Source organism: Amphiprion ocellaris, chromosome 19 (genome assembly GCF_022539595.1).
Source record: "Amphiprion ocellaris isolate individual 3 ecotype Okinawa chromosome 19, ASM2253959v1, whole genome shotgun sequence".
Lineage (NCBI taxonomy): Eukaryota > Metazoa > Chordata > Actinopteri > Pomacentridae > Amphiprion > Amphiprion ocellaris.
The window spans coordinates 6,907,191-6,928,937 of NC_072784.1; the positions used below are offsets into that span (position 1 = coordinate 6,907,191).

The window sequence follows — 21,747 nt, forward strand, 5'->3', positions numbered from 1 at the left end:
AGCAGTGATAACACCCCAAGAAGAGCTACAGAAATTGAACTGTGCACCGTCTTTTATGCTGTGAGCGTTGGTCATTTTTCCATGCCTATACAGCGTATGATAGGAGTGACAGCTTTGACACCATTATACTTTTCTCAATCTATTATCTATCATCTCTTATTTTTAGCACATCGTACCCAAAAACTATGACATTACACTGTCCAGCCTGCAACCTTCCCCTTCTGGTTTGCTCTCGCAGGATCATTGTCAGTCATAGTGTGCAGCCGTTTTAAGTCAAAATGCTCTAGAACCTATAGCGCACTACTTGATTGGCACCAAACAGAAAGCGTTAGAGATATATAGTGGAGCTAATATCTCGATTTGGAGTTGGTGGAGACCAAAACAGAGCTAGAGGATAGTAAATACCGGTCTTGCATTCATCTGGAGGCCAGACATGAAGCCAAATTGCTGATTTGCTAATATATTTACCATTTCGGTTAACGCACCAATCAACCACAGCTTTGAAACCTCATGCTACTACAGTCGCTTGGACACAGGACCTCTGAGGGTGCCTGACACAAGGACGGTGGCAGCAGATCCTTCGCTTCCTGTAGGTTGCAGGATGATGCCTGCATGGATTTTGAATGTGGAGGCCATCTCGAGCGATTCCTGAACAGCTTTTTCAGCGTGGAAGGTTGCGCTGCCCTGCTGGGGGAGGTCGCTGCTCTATGAAAGTGTATCTAGTCTGCAGCAAATATGAGTGGGTGATATGTGTTAAAATAGCATCCACATTTATGCCAGGACCAAAGGTTTTCCAGCAGAACATTACATCGCATCAAGACGATCTGTGCTATTCATTTCACCTGTCTGTAGTTCTAACACTGGGGCTGAATGGTGCATGTAGTTTTCATTTTCACAGCTTGTTTCTATTGCTTCTTTGATGATTTAAAAAAAAAACAAGGCAACATTGCACATTACTACTGCTGCTACTACTATTGCTATTTTTAAGTGTTTTTCCATTTTAATTTTTGGAAGAACAACTGACATAGCAGCACAATTGGGATACAAACTGTTCCGCTGCCAGTTGGAGAGATACAGTGTCATGCTGTGTCCAAGTACTTTCTGTGATACTGTACATGCCACGCATTCTAGTGAAAGGATGACTGGCTCAAAGAACAAATAAACAATTTGTGAAGACTAATTTATAGCTTTCTTTCCAGCGTTTTTATCAGAGAGGACATCGACACAAATGGCAGTCTGGGGAAATTGATCCAGAGTTTAGTCTTACGTATGAAAATCTCTTGTGCAAAGAAATGCTGTCCAGGTTTTCACAGCTGGACAATCTTACATCGGCACTTACATCATTTTCAGTAGTTCTGAAACTCTGGTTCCAGCTGGTTCTGGCTTTCAGAAATCAATGCGAGATGCAAACAGGAACAATCGACTGAATACACAGAAGAAGTTAAATGGCTGCATGAGGGCTGCATCGTCTTCAGGTAGAGTCAGTTTAATCAGCCCGACTTTGACAAACCTATTATGTTTGTATTCCTTACAATAGCCCACATCACAATCTCCTGTCTTTCACTTTTGTCTATGTGCCCAGCTGCAAGTATAACAGCGTCTTCCTGTTCTGTATGAGACACATTGCCCCATTCTACACTCTGTGTTTCTCTCTCTCTCTCTCTCTGCAGCCTGGTTGCCACATATCACAGGTTTGACAGTATGTGGATGAGGTCCCTCAGGGAGGCATTAGCTCCCTATTGGGAGTTCTTCTGCTAAACTCCTGGTGGGCATTTTTCCTTAACACAACCCAATCAATAACTTTTAATATTATCTACCGGCGAACACAGTCACAGTAAAAGACGGCAGGAGGCTTTGGGACAGACTGAGGCTGTGAGCCTCTGAGGCAGCAGGTAGGGCGGATCATGCTGTGGAGTTTGCTTTGCTTTGGTGAAGCCACTGAAGCGAGGAGAGTGTTAGCTATGACATTTCAGCTGCAGCAGGGCCAGAAGATGCCACCTCGCATCCGGGTTCCGTACTCGCAGAGGAGAGTGCGTTCAGGGTTGGATGAGGGTCACTGCACAGGCTTGACCATTTCATCTTCGCAACATCACAAATAGGCTTTTAGGGATTTTTTGGTTTTTTGTGTGTGTGTGTTTAGTTCGGCCACCATTCAGTCTCAAAGCAGAAGGGGCGTACCTCCCTCCTGTAAAATGCCTTATCAGGGAAAGCAATCTCTTTTCTGGTAAACACTGATTTATTGTCCGGCACAGCTTTCATAATGGGAAAGAAAAACGTAGCTTAGTAGAGCTGCGATGAAGAAAAAGAGGTTCAAATAGAATTATTTAGTTGCAGCTCCTACATAAGAACACATTAATCAAATCTCTTAGGATATCATTAATCACACACTAGGACATAGGTGTTATTATTCTGGGTTAATGCTGAATCTGAGCGGTTGCCCTTAGATCAAGGATGACAACACAAAGTTGTGCAACGTTGTGTAAAACCCGTATTCAGTCTGTGCCACTTAACAACACAATATTACATGTTTTAATGGTAAAATGCAGTTTTTCAGTTTTACTTGGGGCCCCAGTAATGTAAAAGCCTCCTCCTTTCACCATCCTTGCATTTCACAGTATACAAATGAATAAATGTGTTTGGTTTATCATTCGGTTGCAATCGTCCCTCTTCTCAACTACACAGCAAAACACTCCGACGCTCTGCATTGTTCCTCCTCGAGGCAGGAGCACAAGTGTTTCCTGTCGATCACGGCTGCGCAAGGATGCTGACCTGTGGCATTCACACACTGAAACAAATCATTCACCCGTGTCTTCAACACAACCTCAAGGTGAGGCCGGAAAACAACAAGTCAGCTGAAGCAGAGAGCAGGGCTGTTTTTACACACAACTGTGCATACCTGTGCACATTTATGGTTACCGTTATCCTGTGGTTAGGAGCTGGGTAAACGGCAAATATGTGCACATGTGTGTATCTCATTGAATGACATCAGAAATCACAGCCAGCCTTAATGAGGTGTATTCAAACCTCAACTTTTTAGCAGTTTTTAAATTACAACCACTTAGTCAGTATATATGGCATGCCGTCCAGGAAGTTATAATAAATATATATAGAATCTAGAATTCTGAACATATGGAATGAAACTCTACACGTCCAGAAAACAAGATGGTGTCAGTGAATCAATGTCGTCATTTTACATTCCATATATTCAGCGTTTCATTCCCTATATTCACTTTCATTCCATATATTCTTAGTTTCATTCTGTATATTCATTTTCATTTCATATATTCCAAGTTCCATTCCATATATTCAGAGTTTCAATCCATATATTCAGAATTCTAGATTATATACATATAATTTCCTAAACGGCACTCACATTTTTCCAGGAGGCTAAACAGGATAGATAGATAGATAGATAGATAGATAGATAGATAGACAGACAGACAGACAGACAGACAGACAGACAGACAGACAGACAGACAGACAGACAGACAGACAGACAGACAGACTACTATACTAATACTATATATACTTTTTCAATGAAGATGACATTAAATGAATCAGAAATCCAGTGTAGACATTGTTAATGTGGTAAATGACTATTGTAGCTGGAAACAGCTGATTTTTAATGGAATATCTCCATAGAGGTACAGAGAACATTTCCAGCAACCATCACTCCTGTGTTCTAATGCTACATTGTGTTAGCTAATGGTGTTGAAAGGCTCATTGATGATTAGAAAACCCTTGTGTAATTATGTTAGCACATGAATAAAAGTGGGAGTTTTCATAGAAAACAGGAAATTGTCTGCGTGACCCCAAACTTTTGAACCGTAGTGTATTTTACAGGTACATGTTAGCCTGCCAATGGCACCAAATTAAACATCTATGGAATCACCAAAGTCTATATTATTATCATATGTATCATCCTACACTATGAAAGTTTATACCATGGCAACCTAATGAAAATTTGTTGAGATGCTGATTGGATTTAAGTGTTGAACTAACCAACAGACTGACATTGCTATTTCCAAAGCAATGCTGGCTGCAAGCGAAGAAAAAGTTCATAAAAAAAATAAAGGTACCATAAGAAAAGTTCCATTCATTTCAACTTAAGACGTAACCGCTATAAATACTAAATTATCCTCATTGAACATGAAGTATTTGTGAGTTCTTGAAGTTAACCAGCATTATCATCATGCCACTGGACATTTTTTTTTTATGTTTTTAGCTTCCCATTATCTTTATCACCACTACCATGTTGAGCATCATCAGTATATATACGCATATATATAGTGAAATGAATGCAAACAATTATACACACATGAATTAGACACGCTGCATGAAAGAGGAGACAGGTGGAAGCTGGTGTTCTAAAAACAACAGGAAGTAAGTTATTGGAATCTATCCCACTGGTCTGACCTGTATTTGCACCAGAAACTCCACTCCTTTTGGGAGTCTCAACACACAGACACTGTGACAGACTTTGATCATTTTTTTGTCTCTTTAAACTAGAAAACTGCCCTAAACAATCACAATTTTCCAGACCACAACATCTCCAGATTGCTTGTTTTGCTCAAACAGCAGCCTGAACTCACAATTTTCCAAAAAACATTCCTGGGAAGCTGCAGCCAATATATGTTGACATCTTTCAAATTAATGTAAACAATTAATCAATTGTTCCTGATTAAAATTCCTGTAGTCGACTATTACTTTCAACGTTAGATCTATGCAACAACTGGTGCACAAACATTGACGGCACCTGAAGCTTCCTCACAGCAGCATCTGACAACGTGCCAGAAAATAACAGATGCCACCAAAGCAAATGTTGGAAGTGCAGCGCTCAGCTAATGATCGGATCTGCAGGCCGTTTTCCAGGTGACTTATGTTACTGCTCTTCTGCTGGAGACGAGAATGAGTGAAGCTCTATTGATCGCCTGTTTTGCGACCCGATCGATTCCACCGCCCAGATCTTAGCCGTGTTTCCAGGTCAAGCCAAAGTATGTGAAGCTTACGGTCCAAATTCAATTCATGGTAATAGATATAACATAGCGATACGCTGAGATTAACAACCACCTGCATAATCATCCAGGTGTATACAATTATATATATTTAAAATGAGCATCAGTGACACCTATATGAACAATATGATCTGAATTCATTACAAAGACAGATGTGCCTGGGTGAGTTTGCAAAGCCTGAAAAGTTTCTTCAAACAAAACTGAGATGCTGAATTAATGAGATATGCCCACACAGTGCTGTGTAATTTCATATATGGTGGCAAAACAGCATAAGGCAGCAGCACCGGCATCTCAAGCCACTGGCTTTTTGAGAAAACAAGCATCTGTGCTCCTTCTCTCCTCCACTTCATGTCGACACAAACAACCACTAAAACACTTCCTCTCTTCCTCGCCGTGTCCCTTTTCCCCGTGTTCTCTCCGTCATCAAAAGCCTCCTAACTCCCATGCTCCTGAGTTTGCTCTAATTTAAGAAGACACGGTGGAAAGGAACGAGAAAAAGCTTCTTCCGTGCTCTTCAATAGGGAGGGCAGAAAGCAAAATGTCAATTATGATTATTCCCCCAAAGTAAGTGCTGAGAGAATACTGGCCTATTCAGCAAAAGGATGCAACGCCGGACTATAGGAGGAAGACGGATAGAGATGCTCATTAATCTCACTGATACACTTCAATGCAGAGATCTGTCATTATTCTCTGTACAAGAGAATCCTAAAACATTTTCATGCTATATTTCGCACATCAAAGATTGCAGCCTCGATATATTTGACCAGTTCTGTGCACTCGGAAGTCCCTGAGACTAAATAAGGGTCTGCTGTTAACTGGATTGGACTGAGAAATGATTGAAAAGCCATGTTGCATTTAATTAGCAGCACTGAGCGGCGCTGATATAATGAGAGGCCAGAATCCCATTTAGGTGAGGTACACAAGGGTCGGAGATAAAGCTTTTAAAAAACTCATGAGACATTATTATTCTAATATGTCCTCATTTTGGCCATTTTTCCAGCCAGTGCTTTATCTAAACAGTTTATGTAAGAGCTGGACTTGAATAATAGGCCTAATAGACTAAGAATCTGGAACTGTACATATGACTGCTGTTTTTTTTTTTTTTTGTTCTCTCCAAAAAATAGTGAGGTGGTAATGAGATTCACCATCACTTTTAATTCATATGTAGGTAGGGATAGTAGGAAATCTGCAGCGTCAGGCGAAAGCAGCTGTGCGAAGTAACAACAGAGGAGCCGAGGCGCTTCATCACAAAGCTGCACTGTCGCTCTGCTACTGGCGAAGGAAGCGAATTACAGTCATAGGAGGAACATCAACCCCACTCCACAAAAAAAAAAACAAGAAAAAATGTTGTTTCTCACTCTTACTCCTCTGCACTCAAGGCTCAGTGTCTTAAACGTCACGGCTGATTAACGGTGCATGAGGACAGAAAGGAAGAGAAGGACAAGGAAAGAGGAAGGTGGTTGGAAAAAGTCTGGGAACAACTTAAGGGCGGCTTTTTTTCCTCAGTGCTGAGGAGATAGAAGAGGAATGGATGAGAAAACAATGAAGTGTGATGATATGATAATGACCTCTCATGGGCCCTTGTGGCAAATGCATTTGCTCTGTGTAATTTGCTCCTGGGACAGAGTGAGAATTATGTCTTCTTTTATCTTATCACACAAAACACACCGTCTCTCTCTCCACGTCCAAACGGTCACACGCTCCCGCCACAAAAATCTCATTCAACAAATCCTTTAATTGCCTGATCAATGCCTGTAGAGCCATGCAAATGAGGCCGATAGTCGATAGAGGGTGGGTCGGGTTGAGGGTCCGTGCGCTGACGCATGCCATCGATCAAAGTGCACACTGTGCTAAAAACCAAGGATTAAACCATTCATCTGTAGGCTCCACCTTTATCCATTACCCTGACCCCCAAGCAAACCTGGCGTGAGATACAAAGCAAAAAAAAAACAACAGCCTCCGGAAGTTTCAGAACATCCATCACTGAGCTTTCAGAAAGGCGCACAAACACACACAGGTGAGATAAGATGGGTTGTTGCAGCAGTCCAACACGAGAAAACTACAGAAAAGCGCTGGTTGGAAAAAGGCCCCATGAATCAATATTGTCCTACCTTGTGTTTTGCCAGCCAAAGTCTCATCCCAGCGTCTCAGAAGTAGCATGATGGTGCGGCCTGGGACTCCTCTCTCCCTCTCATAGCCTCAGACTGAGGGAGGCTGAACTAAAGAAACAGCGTGAGAGAAAACACAATATGATTACTGACTGCGAACAGTTACTGTGTTTTAAATATATTCTAATTTGGAGTGATTTTTTTTTTTTTTTTTAATATAAACAATGCAGCTTTTTCTGTACTACACTTAGCTCCCTGAGGGTGATGGCTGCTTCATCTCAAGGATTTCTTGTCTCTCATACTGTGCTATCACAATACAGAACAGTTTTGTGTAATTGTAACAGAACAGAAGCAGATTACAAAAGCAATCTCAAGCACAAAAGTTGTCAAATTAAAGAAAGAAACTCAACAGAACAGCTGTCTTCTCCTGTTCTCATGCTATACGCCACGATAAAAGTGTGAATTTCAGATTTGGAGGACTGTTTTTCCGATAAGGAGCCAGAACTAATCACCTGTAATGATACCACCTGTCAAACATCATTAGCCAATTAATAGAAAAATGAGTTTAATTAACTCAGAATCAGAGAATAAAATGGTCATGGGAGTAAAGTACCCCTTCATCATTCTGAGGTGTCCCTCTACCAGCAGGTTTGTTTGCTCTAACCAGCCGCACTTTATCAAATAAATGTGTTTTAGTCTTCATGATTAATTGAATAACACCCCTCTACCAGGACACCTCATTAAGAGTGCGGGGGTTCGGCGAGGCAAATACAGATGTTCGTGAGTGGAGGGGCGAGATTAAAAATGAGGCGCCGTTACGGAGCATTTATCTCTCCTCCACATCCTTGCAGTGTTTGTGATTGTGAAGTGGTACCAGCAACTCACAGCGGTTTTAGGTAAAAATCCTCGCTAGGTCAAGAGGGTAAAGCAGCAGTTTCGAGGTAATTGTGCTCCACAGGAGCAGCTTCACTTCTGTTCCTCCGCAAAGATGCTTGGAGTCGCTTGTTTTTCTGACGTCTGCCAGTCTGTTATTGCAAAGGGAACAGGGAGGACAGAGGGTTAGAAGCAGGTCACAGTCAGTTAGACTCTAATAAAGCCATGCTGAGCTTTGGCACAGCGTGAAACCTCTGACCCGCTCCCTTTGGAATTAATAAATCACATTAAATAAGGGGAATTTAAAATGCACCACTCAGTGTTTTAAATGGTTATCTGAACATAGCTTTTTGTGTTATTGTTTACAAATCCACGGCGAATGCCATTTCTGTTCTGTAAGAAGGAACAATGCGTTTTTTTCCTTAATCTGTTTAAATCCATCTCACAACTCAGTTTAGTAAATTGTGTGTGTGTTTCTGCAGGGATAAAACGTTCTGATTTGAGGAGAATCCAGCCCAATATGATAAATAATACATTTCCTCCAAATGTACTGTAGTACTAAATTGTCTCTGCCTTCATCCCCTACAACCGCCCAACTACAGCGTGTGCTAGATCAGAAGAATAACAAATAGCTCCTATTAATCCTTATTATACACAGCTCATATATCATGAACACACTCCCCACATGAGTCCATACGAGTGTCTAAATCGTAGGGGCGAGTGTGTGTGAGCCATACTTTAGGTAAATAAATGATTAAGTGAAATATGTTGATGAATAATAAAGCAGTCTCTGCAGGGTAACAGATTGTACTTTTCATATTTAATAGATTGATAGGCCTCACACAACCTCAGACAGCATGTACACACACAGCAACATGTAATCGCCGGTAAACACACTCATCACGCATACATGTGCCACTTCACGGCCGACACGTGAAACACGGGGGTGAATGTGTAATGGATTAGAACATCAATGAAGGTTTACAATGCTCACTTGAAACACCCACTCTTTTTTTTTTTGTTTCTTAATCGCAGAAAGAGGCCTAAATGCTTTTCAGTGCGCTCTGTGCACATCCCTTCTCGTGGACAGTGTCTGTGTCGATACAAGTCCTCTTAATCAGCTCCGATGAATAATTGAATAGCCTTTTTATATCAGATCATGACCCATATTCCGCTCACTTGAAGTGAATACACTGCCAATAAAAATCGAGACGCACTTTTTAAGGCGTCCCACATAGGCTCCCCGCTCTCTAATGGTTGAACGAGATTCAGACCCACACTGCAGGATATTACGAGCTTCAGATGGAGCTCCGCAGACCGATTCGGTCGTTTAGAACCAGATGATGGATGAGATTGTGTTGCGGCGTCACACATGAATCTGAGATTTTGAGTTATAGCTCATACCCCACTTTGGGTTTCATTAGCTAAAATCATCCGTGCGTGTTTTAGGTGGGACTGCTGATGCTCAGAGTAACATGCAGCAGCGCTTCAGGATACAGTAATCCCTAGACGGCACATGGTAGAGGTTAGTTGAGTATAAAATATCTAATGGGGTGTTATTGCTGGTTTCATTAAGGCGGTTGCAGCGCTCAGAGCCAGACACAGGAGTTGTATTGTTGTCTCATTAAGCAGCACATGGGGAGAGAGAGAGACAGAGAGCGAATCAGTAGGAAGAGGGGATGGGATTATGAATCTCCTTAGCTCCTGCTGTCTCCTCTCCTGGCCTGTTTATCAATGACGACTGCAAACACTGTGCCTATGAAATCTCTTAAGCTCTGTTTGGAAACGTTTGGCAGACTTCTCTTTCTCGTAAGCTTCTGGCATTGAACTGTTTTAGACACTAAAAATTGACAGGACGCTTGAAATATGTTGCAGGGCCCCCAATTGGTGAAATACAGCTGATTTATTGTTCAGTAAATCGGTGGCAATATTTACAAAGACCTTATTCAATTAGAACGAGGATTTCAGCGAAGAACAACTGGGGTGAAACATTAACTGCAATGTCACATTTGGCAGAAACCGTGAATAATATTACAAGTGCACCCATGATCATGATCCAGAAGTTAACGTAAAGCTACGTATCCCACCATGATCGCTAACAAATCACCTTTAATATTTGCATAGAAGGGATGCTCAGCTGTATTCATCTTCTAAACTGTTCACTTGGACAGCAATTGCTCACTCTACCGCCCAGCTACGCTCTGAAGGACCGGTGGAAATGCGATCAGCGTTCTCTTCGAAACACTAGTCACATCAGCTGTCGTTTTCCAGCAAAGTGGGACATAACATTCACATCACCGTCCATTTTACCTCCGTCGCCCCACACCACATAATGCCAGGCACAAAGTGTGTTTCACCAGTTCATAAAAACCGCCACGGGCTATTTTGGTGATCATTACAGTAAAAAGACAAGAGGCAGAGTTTGCACCCGAGACGTCCATTTTGCAGCGTAGCAGCTGTGACAGCTTTGACAGACTACCTGAGCTTAAGTGCCCATCTGTGGATAGGCTACGGGGGTCACATGTGCGCCAAGAGCACCGAGCAGAATGGGTAATAGCCGAGGGTTACGAGAGCAGGTCCCAGGTGGGTTTCGCAGGTACGGAACCATAACCTTGACCGAGCACGGCGCGCGCACGTACGCACACACACGAGGTATAAATCTGAACCGCCGTCAGCCGAATGATGGGAAAGTTAATCAGAGAAAAGGGGTCAATCGCCGATGCACTTGTGATGGATAGCTGGACAAAGTGTCTGCATGTGCGGGTGTAAAGGAGAAGAGTGGGTGTGAATGTGCTTTTTGCTGCAGACATAGAATCAAATTTCATTCCGACACACTCCACTAGGAGATAAGATGTGCTGTCACTCTCCCCGTATGAAGCACTTCTTCGGAATAACAGCAGATAAAAATAATTGCGGCGAGAAAAGGGCAGCGTAGTCCATCTGTTCATGTAGATTACTTTATTGATCTACCTATATATCCCTCTCACTCTAATACACACTCCAGTGTTTTAAGTAAGAGTGTGGAGCCCCAGAACAGGTGATTTGATAGGCAGAAGTGGCTGCTCCATCGAGTGGAGAGGGGCTGTGCAAAATCCTGGATGAAGCATGGAGATTATTTTGACATTCAAAGTCATTTCTTTCACATTATCAGACACTGCATTATCAGTGCATGTGGTTTAATTTTAAACATCAGACAGAAAACTAAAGGCTAATAGAGGAGGATAAATGGTGATGAAGTATGAGGGGGAAAATACTGATTTCTGATATTAATTTAAATTCTGCCTACATACTGTACGCACTCTTCCATGACGGATCTGCACACCCACACACATGCACAAATACTAGCTTATGTGAACATATACATCCACTAATCATCATCTATAACATGCAACAGCAATAGCATGTGTGTATCCAAAGCACCGTACTCACCTATTTAACTCTTACTATTGAGAAATATTAATTTTGATGGATTTGGTAGGATGGAGAAATTGTAAGAATCATGGTTATTACATCACCTAATTTGGAAAGACGTCGCTTGAGTCTTTAATCCATGATAGTGAAATCCCATTAGGGTTCAATAGTTGAAAAAGAAATATTGAAATCAGCTTCAGTCCATTTAAAAAAAAAAAATGTGACAGAAAAAAAATGTCCACAATTTAGAACAGTTTTTGATAACTGTTAATTATTTTTTTTGGTCATTTGGAATCTAATCCAGGATTTAAAGGGTAATTCCACAGGAAAACATCTATATCCAGAGTGCCTTTATCATGGTAACGGTTGCTCAAAAGTCCCACTTCCCATTATCTTCATGTAATGAAGAGGAGCGGCATTAAATCTCCTTCAGGGAAAAAAAAAATGGAGATACAAAAAAAAAAGGAGATGGAGAAGGAAATGGTTTATGTGATTTTCTTCACTATGCTATGCATCTGTCTATTGCTGTGCCTCTCTGTAGCTTCCACACCACACACAGGCGCACACACACACACACACAAATTATTCATTTACTTTGCACTCGGCTTAATACTTTTGAGCCCCCTATCTTCTATCTTTTTTATCGAAAGATTACAAATGAATAATCTTCCCCTTCTATTTCAATAAGTGGAAATTTTCTAGTTGATGAACTGCAAAATTACATCACTGCAATGCAAAAATAAATAGCAAGTCCTCTGATGCAAGCAAGTCAATGATGTGTGAGTGGTAGGACATGAGATTTTTTCTACACAGCAAATGAAAACACAAAATGGAACAACAAATAAATCAATACACGGATCAATTCGGAAGGGTGGAAGTGATGGAGAATAAAAGATGCGGACAGAGGTGATTAAAGTGAATGAAAAAAGTGAAAAGTATGGCGGAGGAAAAAAAGGGAAAAAAATCTCCTGGATGGTGAAGCCAGTTTTTTTGTCTAGTCCATTCTCTTTGAGTGCTTGTGTGTGTCTGTGTGCAAGAAAGAGAGTCAGTTCAGAAAGATACGAGACAGACGAAAGAGAGAGGTAGACTGAGAGAGAGAGAGAGAGAGAGGGAGGGAGGGAGGAGAGAGAGGAAAAGGGGGCAGCAAAAAAGGAGATAGAGGACTGTATAAAGACAGATGACACCCCGACAGAACGGACAAGTGCTGGCTTTGAAATACACTTTGACACGACAGTGCCTTGTCGCCCCTGAATTGGGCCCTCGCTAGATTTGACCTTCACCCGATAAACATGAAGCGAAGAAACTGAAACGCAGCTCGGTTTGCTTTGACGAACAGATGTGGAGTTTGGACGTCGCTCGGACGGCAAACAAAAGAACGAGAGGAGGAAGGCGTGTGACAGAGGGGCAGTTCAGATGTTTTAATGGAGGAACACACTTTTGTGCAACAACACGGAAATGGCGAGGCTGTCAAAATGTGGCTCCGTGACGACGGCTGGAGAAGGTGCTTGCTTGATGAGTCACTGTGGTCTTGGTTGAGGAGGACAAAAAGAAAGTCAGAAAACACAGATGGAAGGGGGAGAGTGACGTAAGGAGGACATGGCATGAGGCAAGAATCAGCTGAGAGCTGGATGGGAGGGGAGCCATGGTCACACCAAAGCTTAGACTGTAGGCCAGTGAGCGTGTGTGTGCGTGTGTGTGTGTGTGTGTGTGTGTGTGTGTGTGTGTCAACACAAAACACCTTGCATACACAGAAAAGAAACAAAGACTTTGAGACAGACACTAGACACTAAATAGACCTACCTATGGTTAGATTTAAGAATCGGCCAAAAAAGATGCATAGGATGGTAGGAGGAAAAAAGAGAGGGGGGGAAAATAGGAAAAGGTACAAAAGTGAAAAAGGCATAAATAGAAAACACAAGCAAGCCAATTAAAATGCCTCTATTACAGCTGCTTAAAGTAAAGGAAAATTAAAACAACGGTGGAGTCGGAAAAGTAGCCAAAGTTACGGGTGGACAGTGACTGTAGCGGCGGTGGTGGGGGAGGAGGAAGAGGAGGAGGAGGAGGAGGAGGGAGCGTGGGCTGCACAGGGATAGAAAGGGCTGGAAGTGATAGCGATGGAGAAGGGAGGAAGGAAGAATGAATGGAGGGGTGGGGGGCAAAAAAAAAGAGGATAAAAGGGGCCAAAAAATCCCCCTCCTCTTTCTCTTTCTCTTTTTCTCTGTCTCTCTGCCTCTCTCTCCCTCCTTGTCTGGCTCATAAATAGAAGAAATTGTTGACCAGGTAAATGGCGAAATAGATGAGAAGACAGAGGACCGAGAGAGCAAGCAAATGAAAAGGTAAAGCACCTCCCAGCAGCGCGATGAGGAAAAAAAAGAACAAAAAACGAAAGATAAAAGCAAATACTCCAGTGGCCTCCGTTGTCTCCAGTCTATATGTGGAAGGGGGGATTGGCTGTTGCCAGTTGTTCCCCTTCCCCGGCTGCCTTCTGCTTTCTTCTGTCTCTCCTCCCAAAAAAGACTTCCCATCCAGATGACAAAAAGAAGCAGGCACAGACGTCCTTTTCCCTCTCTCTCTCTCAACTCTGGTCAGATATCACACGCCACTCACACAGGTTAGACATTGTTGCAGGAGCAATGCACAGTATCATCAATGTTGCTCAGCTGGGAGAAGGGAAAAAAAAAGGCATATTGGAGCTGCTGCTAGTCAAGCACTGCCTACCTCATGAGGAAGGATACTGAGCTGGAATTGCTCTGTCTCCCCTCTCCCGCCCATCCCTGCGAAAAGATGGGAGGAAGGGAGGTGGGCCCACTCGCTGCATTAGTATTCATTGAAAGAGTGTGAGAGAGAGAGAGAGAGAGAGAGATGAGGAGGTGGAGGAGGAGAGGGGTGCCTTCCAACAAATGTCGAGGAACCAAACCGGTGTGCCAACTGATAAGAGACTGGCTCCCCCTAGAGTCAATCATCAACACTCGATCTGGAATAACTGGAAACACTGGGAATACGGTTGGAGCAGCCGGCATGCTGACCTGTGACCTGAAATCAGGGAATTCAAACACCTGATGGTTGAACGTCTGAAGATAAATGTTCTGCCTCAGTGTCACTTCAACTGAGCGGCATTACACTTAAGTCCATATTTAGGCTTTTAAGTCAAATTTAAAGTCCTGAGCCTTGCGTTTCTCTGCTGTGTGACGAGTTATTTTTCAGGCTTCCCATTTTGCGTTTAAGCCGAGCAACCTTTTGTCTGTGATGCTGCGTCAATAGATAGTTTCTCTCCTCTGCTTTTTGCCCTCAGTCAAACTCAGTGTTGCCGTGGTGACAGATAACCAGTCCTAACCAAAAGCCGTCAAGATGCAACAATGAATAGAATAGAATAGAATAGAATAGAATAGAATAGAATAGAATAGAATAGAATAGAATAGCTTTATCGTCATCATACATGGGGGCACGACAAAAGTATAAATAGCTTTCACTGGACGGTGCATTGATAACAAGCAATAAGAAATAAAGTATCAACATTAACCCTCCTGTTGTCCTCATTTACGGGCACCAAAAAATATTGTTTCCCTGTCTGAAAAAAAATCCAAAAATTCAGCAAAAAAAATTCCCCAAATTTATGAAAATTTTCAAAACCTTCAGGAAGAAAATTCCAAAAATTCCTTAAAAGTTTTCCTTAAAAGTTTTATTTTAAAAAAAGAACCAAAAAAAATCCCCCAAATTTGGCAAGAAAATTCTTGTAAACATTTTCAAATAATGAGTAAAAATCTTCCAAAAAAATCCTAAAAATATCTAAAGTGATTACATATATATCAGTAAAACTTCTAATATTTTCTTTAAGAACATTCACAAAAAAGTTGATTTTTTTGTGAATGTTCTTAAGAAGCATTTTAACATTTCTTTTTTTCCACTGAAAAATGTTCAAAAATTTCCCAAAAATGTTGAAAATGTGGACATCAGAAGTTTCACTGTAAAAATATATTTTTTTCCACATTTTCAAACTTTAAAACCGGTCAATTTTGACCCGCAGGACGACATGAGGGTTAAGTAATAAAATCAAATGTACATATAAAACAAGACAATATTAAAAATGACAATATATGCAAAGGAGGCCAGATATATACAACATGGGAGATAAATGAAATAAAAAGCAGTAAAATAGAATAAATGTGGTCAGGAAATTGCACGTAAGCAGCAAATGCGCCTTACGAAGACAAAAACTACAGTGTGTCACTACACTGTGTGAATTTACATTGACCAAATGGTTTTATTTAGTGAACTGTAATAGCACTACTTCCAACTGGTGTGTGAACTTAGGGGTACTACACTGTGAACAGGGTGAGACAAATCACACTCTGTTGTATTCTCTTCAAGTTGTTTTCAGTGTAGTGTGTCAATGTAGTCATTCTCCATCTATTTTAAAGTTGTTATATATAGTAGAAGGAAAGGAGACAGATGGAGACAGAGAGTTGCTGACAGAGCCTGTAAAGAAATAAGATTACAAATCTCCACAGTCTCCTCAGCTGACCTATTTATCAGACAGTAATTACTTAACTCGCAAACTCTTGCCAGATTTTATTTGCGGTGACGAATGGGGTGCGTTCGACCGGAGAGAACAAACTTTTGGGTACGTTCGGTTCAGTTTTTGAATAATAGAGCCGGATGTATTAACAAATTGCAAACAAACAAATTACCTTAGAGTGAAGCTGAAGGTAGAATCCATGCGACGAGCAATCATTGCAGCTTTCCCGTGTCTCCGCTGGACTTGGAGGGACGCGTGAAAGCAGGTGATTCTGTAATGCATTCAACAGTCCTTGCTCTCTCTCCCACCAGGTTCCAGGCATCTGTGAAAACACAGTAAGCAATCAGAGAGAACATAGTGATAGATGTTAATACTATTTCTACCGTGTATTTATCCCAGGAAAATCGCTGATATAACATGTTCTTTTCCTTGCATATTTCTGCACCTGTGAGCTCTCAGTACAGCCAAAGACTTAATGTTTGTTTCAGTGAAGCTGAATTTGTGCGCATCTTTAATTCAAGTTACCTTCAGGTGCTGCAGGAAAACGCCGTGGGGGAAGCAGCAACATGTGTGCAGAGAGCTCGGTGAAGTTGTGTGACACACCGCCGCCTTGTGGTCCACATGTGGACGATCGACTGTGCGGTGTTGGATTGAGACGCCTGGCTTCGTGTCGGTGCTGCACGATCACAACACCGAGCGGAGATGGCATCCCTGGCATCACCGCTGCGAGTCTGTCGGGGAATACTGAAAGAATTACGTGCTATTCAGGGACCAAGTTACAAACAGTCATTGGCCTACGCTTATGTTATGGACCAGTATCGCAAGAATAAGGCGAGTTTTCCTCTTTAACTGCGTTAGGGCTACTGTTAGCTAAATTGCTAACTAGCATTACAAACGGCAGCGTGGCTAGTGTTAGCTCTTAAACGTTAATGTTGCGTTTTGCTAGTTAACTTTGAATTCGGACAAAACATTTGCCCTCCAACCGTCTACAAACATTGTAATAGACTAAACGTCTGGCCTGGGACTTAAACGTAGTCGACGTTTCAAATGTTTACACGGTGTAGTTCGCAGCAAGGTGACTGTGGCAGAAGGGCATGCTAACATTAGCCAGAAGCTAATGGGCTTTAGCAGAACTTAATATAAGTGCGCTGGGACACCGGAGTGCAACCCGCTAAACGGTGTTTTCATTAATTGTGTTTAAGGCATCGTTGTTGATTCAGGTGTGGTTAGAGTTGATCGGCATTAACGTGAAAGAAAACTGAGCACATTATCAGTACCAGTAAATATAATCATTGTGAAGTGGCTTGATTTGATTCAGTATAAATAGTTATAGGAAACTTCAATTATTTACAAAGAGTTTGTATTCATCCGCAGTGGTAAGTAGGTCTTGCAGGTGTTCTCTGTGATATGCATTAGATGTTTACAAATGTTTAAGAATTACAACACTCGTTTTTACAGGGACAAAATAGTGCTGGAACTATTTGTTGTTTTGTTTGTTTTTTAAATCAACTTAGAAACCTGTTGTTTACATTATTCACGTAATAGGTTTTTCAACTGAGTACAACTTTAAGTACTGCGCCACAACTCCCTCTCCTTGCCCAATAAACTTGTGGCATTAAGAGTGAGAGGAGAGGAGAAAATCTATTATGCTGTCATTGTACTGGTACCGTTATCATTTTGGTTATTAGGGTCACCACCTTTCAAAATAGCTCAGGACAAGAGAGTGCAGTCAGAACATGAGGAATATGTTCACCCATAGGCAAAACATCTATCATTTATTTATGATTTCAATGCTGAAAACTCAATGTGACGATATGTTTACTAACCACAGAAATAAAAAGTTAATGTTCAATAATGCATCTATGTGCACATTAACATCATTGCTGTAAATGTCCTGCTTTGAACTTGAAAAATCTTCTAATTTAAAAAAAAATGAAAGGCTTGATACGACAATAAATACTTTGACTCAGGTCAGTGGATCAGAAAATAATATTCAGCTGTGTTGGAGCTCAAGATTAAAAAGTATTCAAGTATCAAATGATGTAACTGTAGCTTATAAACTGTGACTGTCTGAGATGTAAAAAAGGACATGATCCAATTAATTATTAGATCCTGATAATCCTGTCTCCATGTCAGGGATCATTTATAATATAAGTCACTCATTAAATCACCGCTGTGCTGTGTGACGTGCAACTCTCTGGCTCTGGAGACATTCTTATGGATCCTGCTGGTGTCTGACCCTGCAGGTGTTTCATAAACTCAGAGTAAAGAGACCTACAAACAGCTGGAAGCAACTAGACTTCAGCTTCTGTTAACACTTCATGGTTTGTGTGTGACCTCTGTCGACTTAAGGCATGAACTCTGTCTGTTGTGTGACATTTACAGACAGGCAACAAAGAAAACTGCGGCTGCGCATAGCCGTTGCAGTCCTCTACCGCTGCTTTCACGTGCACTCGGACACTATAGCTGCTTTCACCGAAACTGGGACATCGCAGTTTCAGTGGATAAACTTGACCAGTCGGATGTGGAGTGGCTATAGGGGCGTCCAATGACATTTCAGGGGTGGCTGTACTCTCCCCCGGGCCACCCTTGAAGGCACCACTGGGCATTAAACAATCTGTCTACAGCACATCCATCTAAGTGCTTGTTATTCTGTTTATATCTCTGCTTAGGCATATAGGCTTAAAGCTTGTGTTATTAACGCTTGGGAGAACGTGGCTCACCAGGGTGGTTGAATGCATGTGCAGTCATTGAAGCAAAACAGTTAGGAGCAACTCTTGCTTGTCATTTTCCATCTATGCTAGCTATGAAGAGATCCCAAGGCAGTCTATCATATATTTTACACTCTATAGGGAGTACACCAAATGTTTATTGTCCTTGCAGCTCTTATGGTTGATTAAAGAAAAGAAAAAAACTGGCAGCTGGTGATAAAATCATATATGGGTCTGATACAGCAGTGCTAATTCCTGGTTTGCCCCACATTAATATTTTCTTTCTTTTCCCTTCTTACAGGTAACAGGAGAAAGGTACTGCCGTGCCCAGCAGGAGGCACACCACGCCTCGCACACGTACCTGTGTTTGCTGGCGTCCACCAGGAACCACCTGGCCCTGCACAACCTCTACCACGGGAAGGGAGAGCGCAGCCCGGAAGAAGTGGCAGGCCTGGTGGGGCTCAGGTTGCCCACACAGCCAGGAGGCAAAGGCTGGGAGAAGTGAGGACACGAGGACGTCCGGCAAGCGGAAGAAAATCTAAAGACTCTTCAGAAAGTGTTGCGTGCGGCTGAATCATCCGGCCCCATACAACTGACCTAATGTAAATTAAAGGTATAAATATGTGACGGGAGTCTGGCAGGCTGGAGATTATGCAAATATGGACTGCTTTGAGGGAACTCAACTTGTTCTTGTTTTGTTGTTTTACCGATGTTCAAGGGCAGGAAACACAAGTGTACTGTGAAAATGTAAGCTGCAACTTGTCCACGCAGCTTTTGTTTGTGTTTCTTTACTGCTTGAAAGCATCAGTGTAAAGGACTGTAAGTACATTTTCATGAAGACAGACATATTTCTCTCATTAAAATATAAATTGCTGTTACTATATGTTTGTTTTGAAGATTGTGTTTGCACATTAGAATACATCAACAAACCTCCTGCTTAATTACAATGGCAGTTAAAGCCATCAGTTATTGTAATTTAATTTAATGAAGGAGCCAAGTTAAAGTAAATACGCATCATATTTAGTAACCGTATGTTGAATAGGGCGCTGTACAGTGGCTAGGTGGTTAGCACTGTCGCCTTGCAGCTAGAAGAATATTAATTTTGAGATCCGAATCTTCGGATTCCACCCCCACGCAGTCAGACGATACGAATGTTTGGATATTCGTCATTAATTGGGGTCGAATATCCGGAGCCCAGAAATTGCTATTCAGGCCAGCCCAACAAAATATCTACATACAGGTGTGTGGCATGTGAGTTGTACTGCAATTATCTGTATTTACCTAGCATTGTTTATAGGGGTTGAATAATTTTGCAACCTGCTTTTTGGGGGAAATAAAGTTGAAATTTTGGATGGATTATGAATTAAGTCTTGATTTTTGCTTTTTATTGTATTTCAATAAACTATCTGTTCACCTCTTATATGATTTAGTAATCGCACGCAGTTGTAATGTTGCTCATTTTGCCAGAATGTCCAAAATATCAGGGGGGTTGAATAATTTTTCATGCAACTGTAGCTCTGTGACAGACTGGCGACCTGTCCAGGTGTCCTCTGCCTTCACCCTAAGTCAGGTCAGATTGGCTCCAGCCCCCAATGACCCTAATGAGGATTCAGATAATGTATATATCGTGTATAGATGATGGATAGATGGATGTTGAACAGGCTGTTAGGCCTCTACACCAACATCAGTAGTGACTCTGTCTCTGCCTGTCCCAGTCTTGTGAATGTAATTTCACAGCATTGCCTTGAGGGAATTTCCTTAAATTTGGGCCTATTTGGACACATTTTTTCTGGTCAGTGATCACTGTGATCTTGTGTCTATCCCATTCTCACAAATGTTTTATATCAGGAACGCCTCGGAGGGGAATTAATTCAAATTTGGCACAGACGCTCGCTTGGACTCAATAATGAACTGATTAGATCTCAGTAGTCAAAGATCTGTGACCTCACCAAACACATTTTGGCCCCAAGTCAAGAACTCATCCACTAATTGTCACAAAAGTCCAAGAAAGTAGGATACAGTGAAGTGATGACCTATCCAAAAGGCCAAAGGTTCACTGCACTGTGCCACTATACTGTTCTGCTAAAACACATTAATGACCATCATTAAACACCGAATCAGCAGGAGAGATGGATGTAAACTGCAACTTGACTGGTTAGCAGAGACCTCAAGCTTCAGTATTAATCTACAATGTACAAAATAATTAAATAAAAACCATTGAATGAGAAGGTGTGTCCAAACTTTTGCCAGGTAGTGAATATGCACATTCAAATAAATTACGACTGAATTGTGGTGTATAATTACTTTTGTCTCCAAACAGAAAACTGCATGGTGAGTTTGGACTGCATCCTCTCCCCTCTCTCCCTCTAGAGCTCCAGCACCTCAGTGTTTCTACCATTGTTATCCAATCCACCTTTTTTTCCCATTAATTCTACTCTTCCTGCTCTCTCTTACTCTCCAGTGGTGACTAACATCGCCTTCAGTATGAATTTAAATAGACTAACCCTAAAGCAAGGCAGCTCACAGTGACACAGGCAGTAAGACGTGCACCCAAACTAACACACACACACACACACACACACACACACAGCCCAGGAACCCAAAGTCCAATGCATCCTGACAAACCAACGGCTTGTGTCAAAATGTATATTGCACAGAAAGCTGGATGTAAATGTGTTTCTCCACACCCCACAGTTTCATGTGTCCTGGAACAGACAGCCAGGACAAACAGAATCAGAGGGAAGCAGAGTGGCACTGGAGGTGATTGTATTTTTGGTGAGAATAGGAGGATAATGAAGCATTTTATAGCAAGGCATTAGTTATGCAAGTTAACCCTGTCATCCTGTGGGTCAAATTGACCCGTTTTAAAGTTTGAAAATGTGAAAAAAAGAAAAAAAAAATTCACAGTGAAACTTCTGATGTCCACATTTTCAACATTTTTGGGGGAAATTGTAGAACATTTTTTGGTGGAAAAAAAATGTTTAAAAAAAATGTTTCTTTAAGAACATTCACCAAAAAATCAACCAAAATCCAGAGAATTTCGCTGGATTTTGGTTGATTTTTTTGTGAATGTTTTTAAAGGAAAATATTAGAAGTTTTATTGATATATATGG

At 41.6% G+C, this 21,747-nt stretch overlaps 2 protein-coding genes across 12 annotated transcripts in view; one reads left to right on the forward strand and one right to left on the reverse strand.

The window, feature by feature from the left end:
* grin2ba (glutamate receptor, ionotropic, N-methyl D-aspartate 2B, genome duplicate a) overlaps nt 1-16,580 on the reverse strand; it is a 171,193-nt gene extending 154,613 nt beyond the window's left edge. Inside the window, exons 1-4 of one of the 11 annotated variants that reach the window (XM_055005064.1) lie at nt 16,449-16,580; nt 16,096-16,245; nt 8,009-8,148; nt 7,127-7,234 (exon numbers count right to left, since the gene is read on the reverse strand). In XM_055005064.1, coding sequence (XP_054861039.1) covers nt 7,127-7,153 — 27 coding nt within the window. In that variant the 5' untranslated portion in view covers nt 7,154-7,234; nt 8,009-8,148; nt 16,096-16,245; nt 16,449-16,580. Of the gene's footprint in view, nt 1-7,126; nt 7,235-8,008; nt 8,149-11,425; nt 13,184-13,207; nt 14,154-16,095; nt 16,246-16,448 lie in introns of those variants that run through there. The other 10 variants (XM_055005070.1, XM_055005065.1, XM_055005063.1 and 7 more) reach the window with 10 other exon arrangements.
* Nucleotides 16,581-16,582: 2 nt separating this feature from the next.
* On the forward strand, nt 16,583-19,997 carry fmc1 (formation of mitochondrial complex V assembly factor 1 homolog). The gene is made up of 2 exons (XM_023296743.3): nt 16,583-16,754; nt 18,936-19,997. The coding sequence occupies exons 1-2, from the start codon at nt 16,626-16,628 to the stop codon at nt 19,137-19,139; spliced, it is 333 nt and encodes a 110-aa protein (XP_023152511.2). The 5' UTR covers nt 16,583-16,625; the 3' UTR covers nt 19,140-19,997.
* The last annotated feature ends 1,750 nt before the right edge of the window (nt 19,998-21,747 follow it).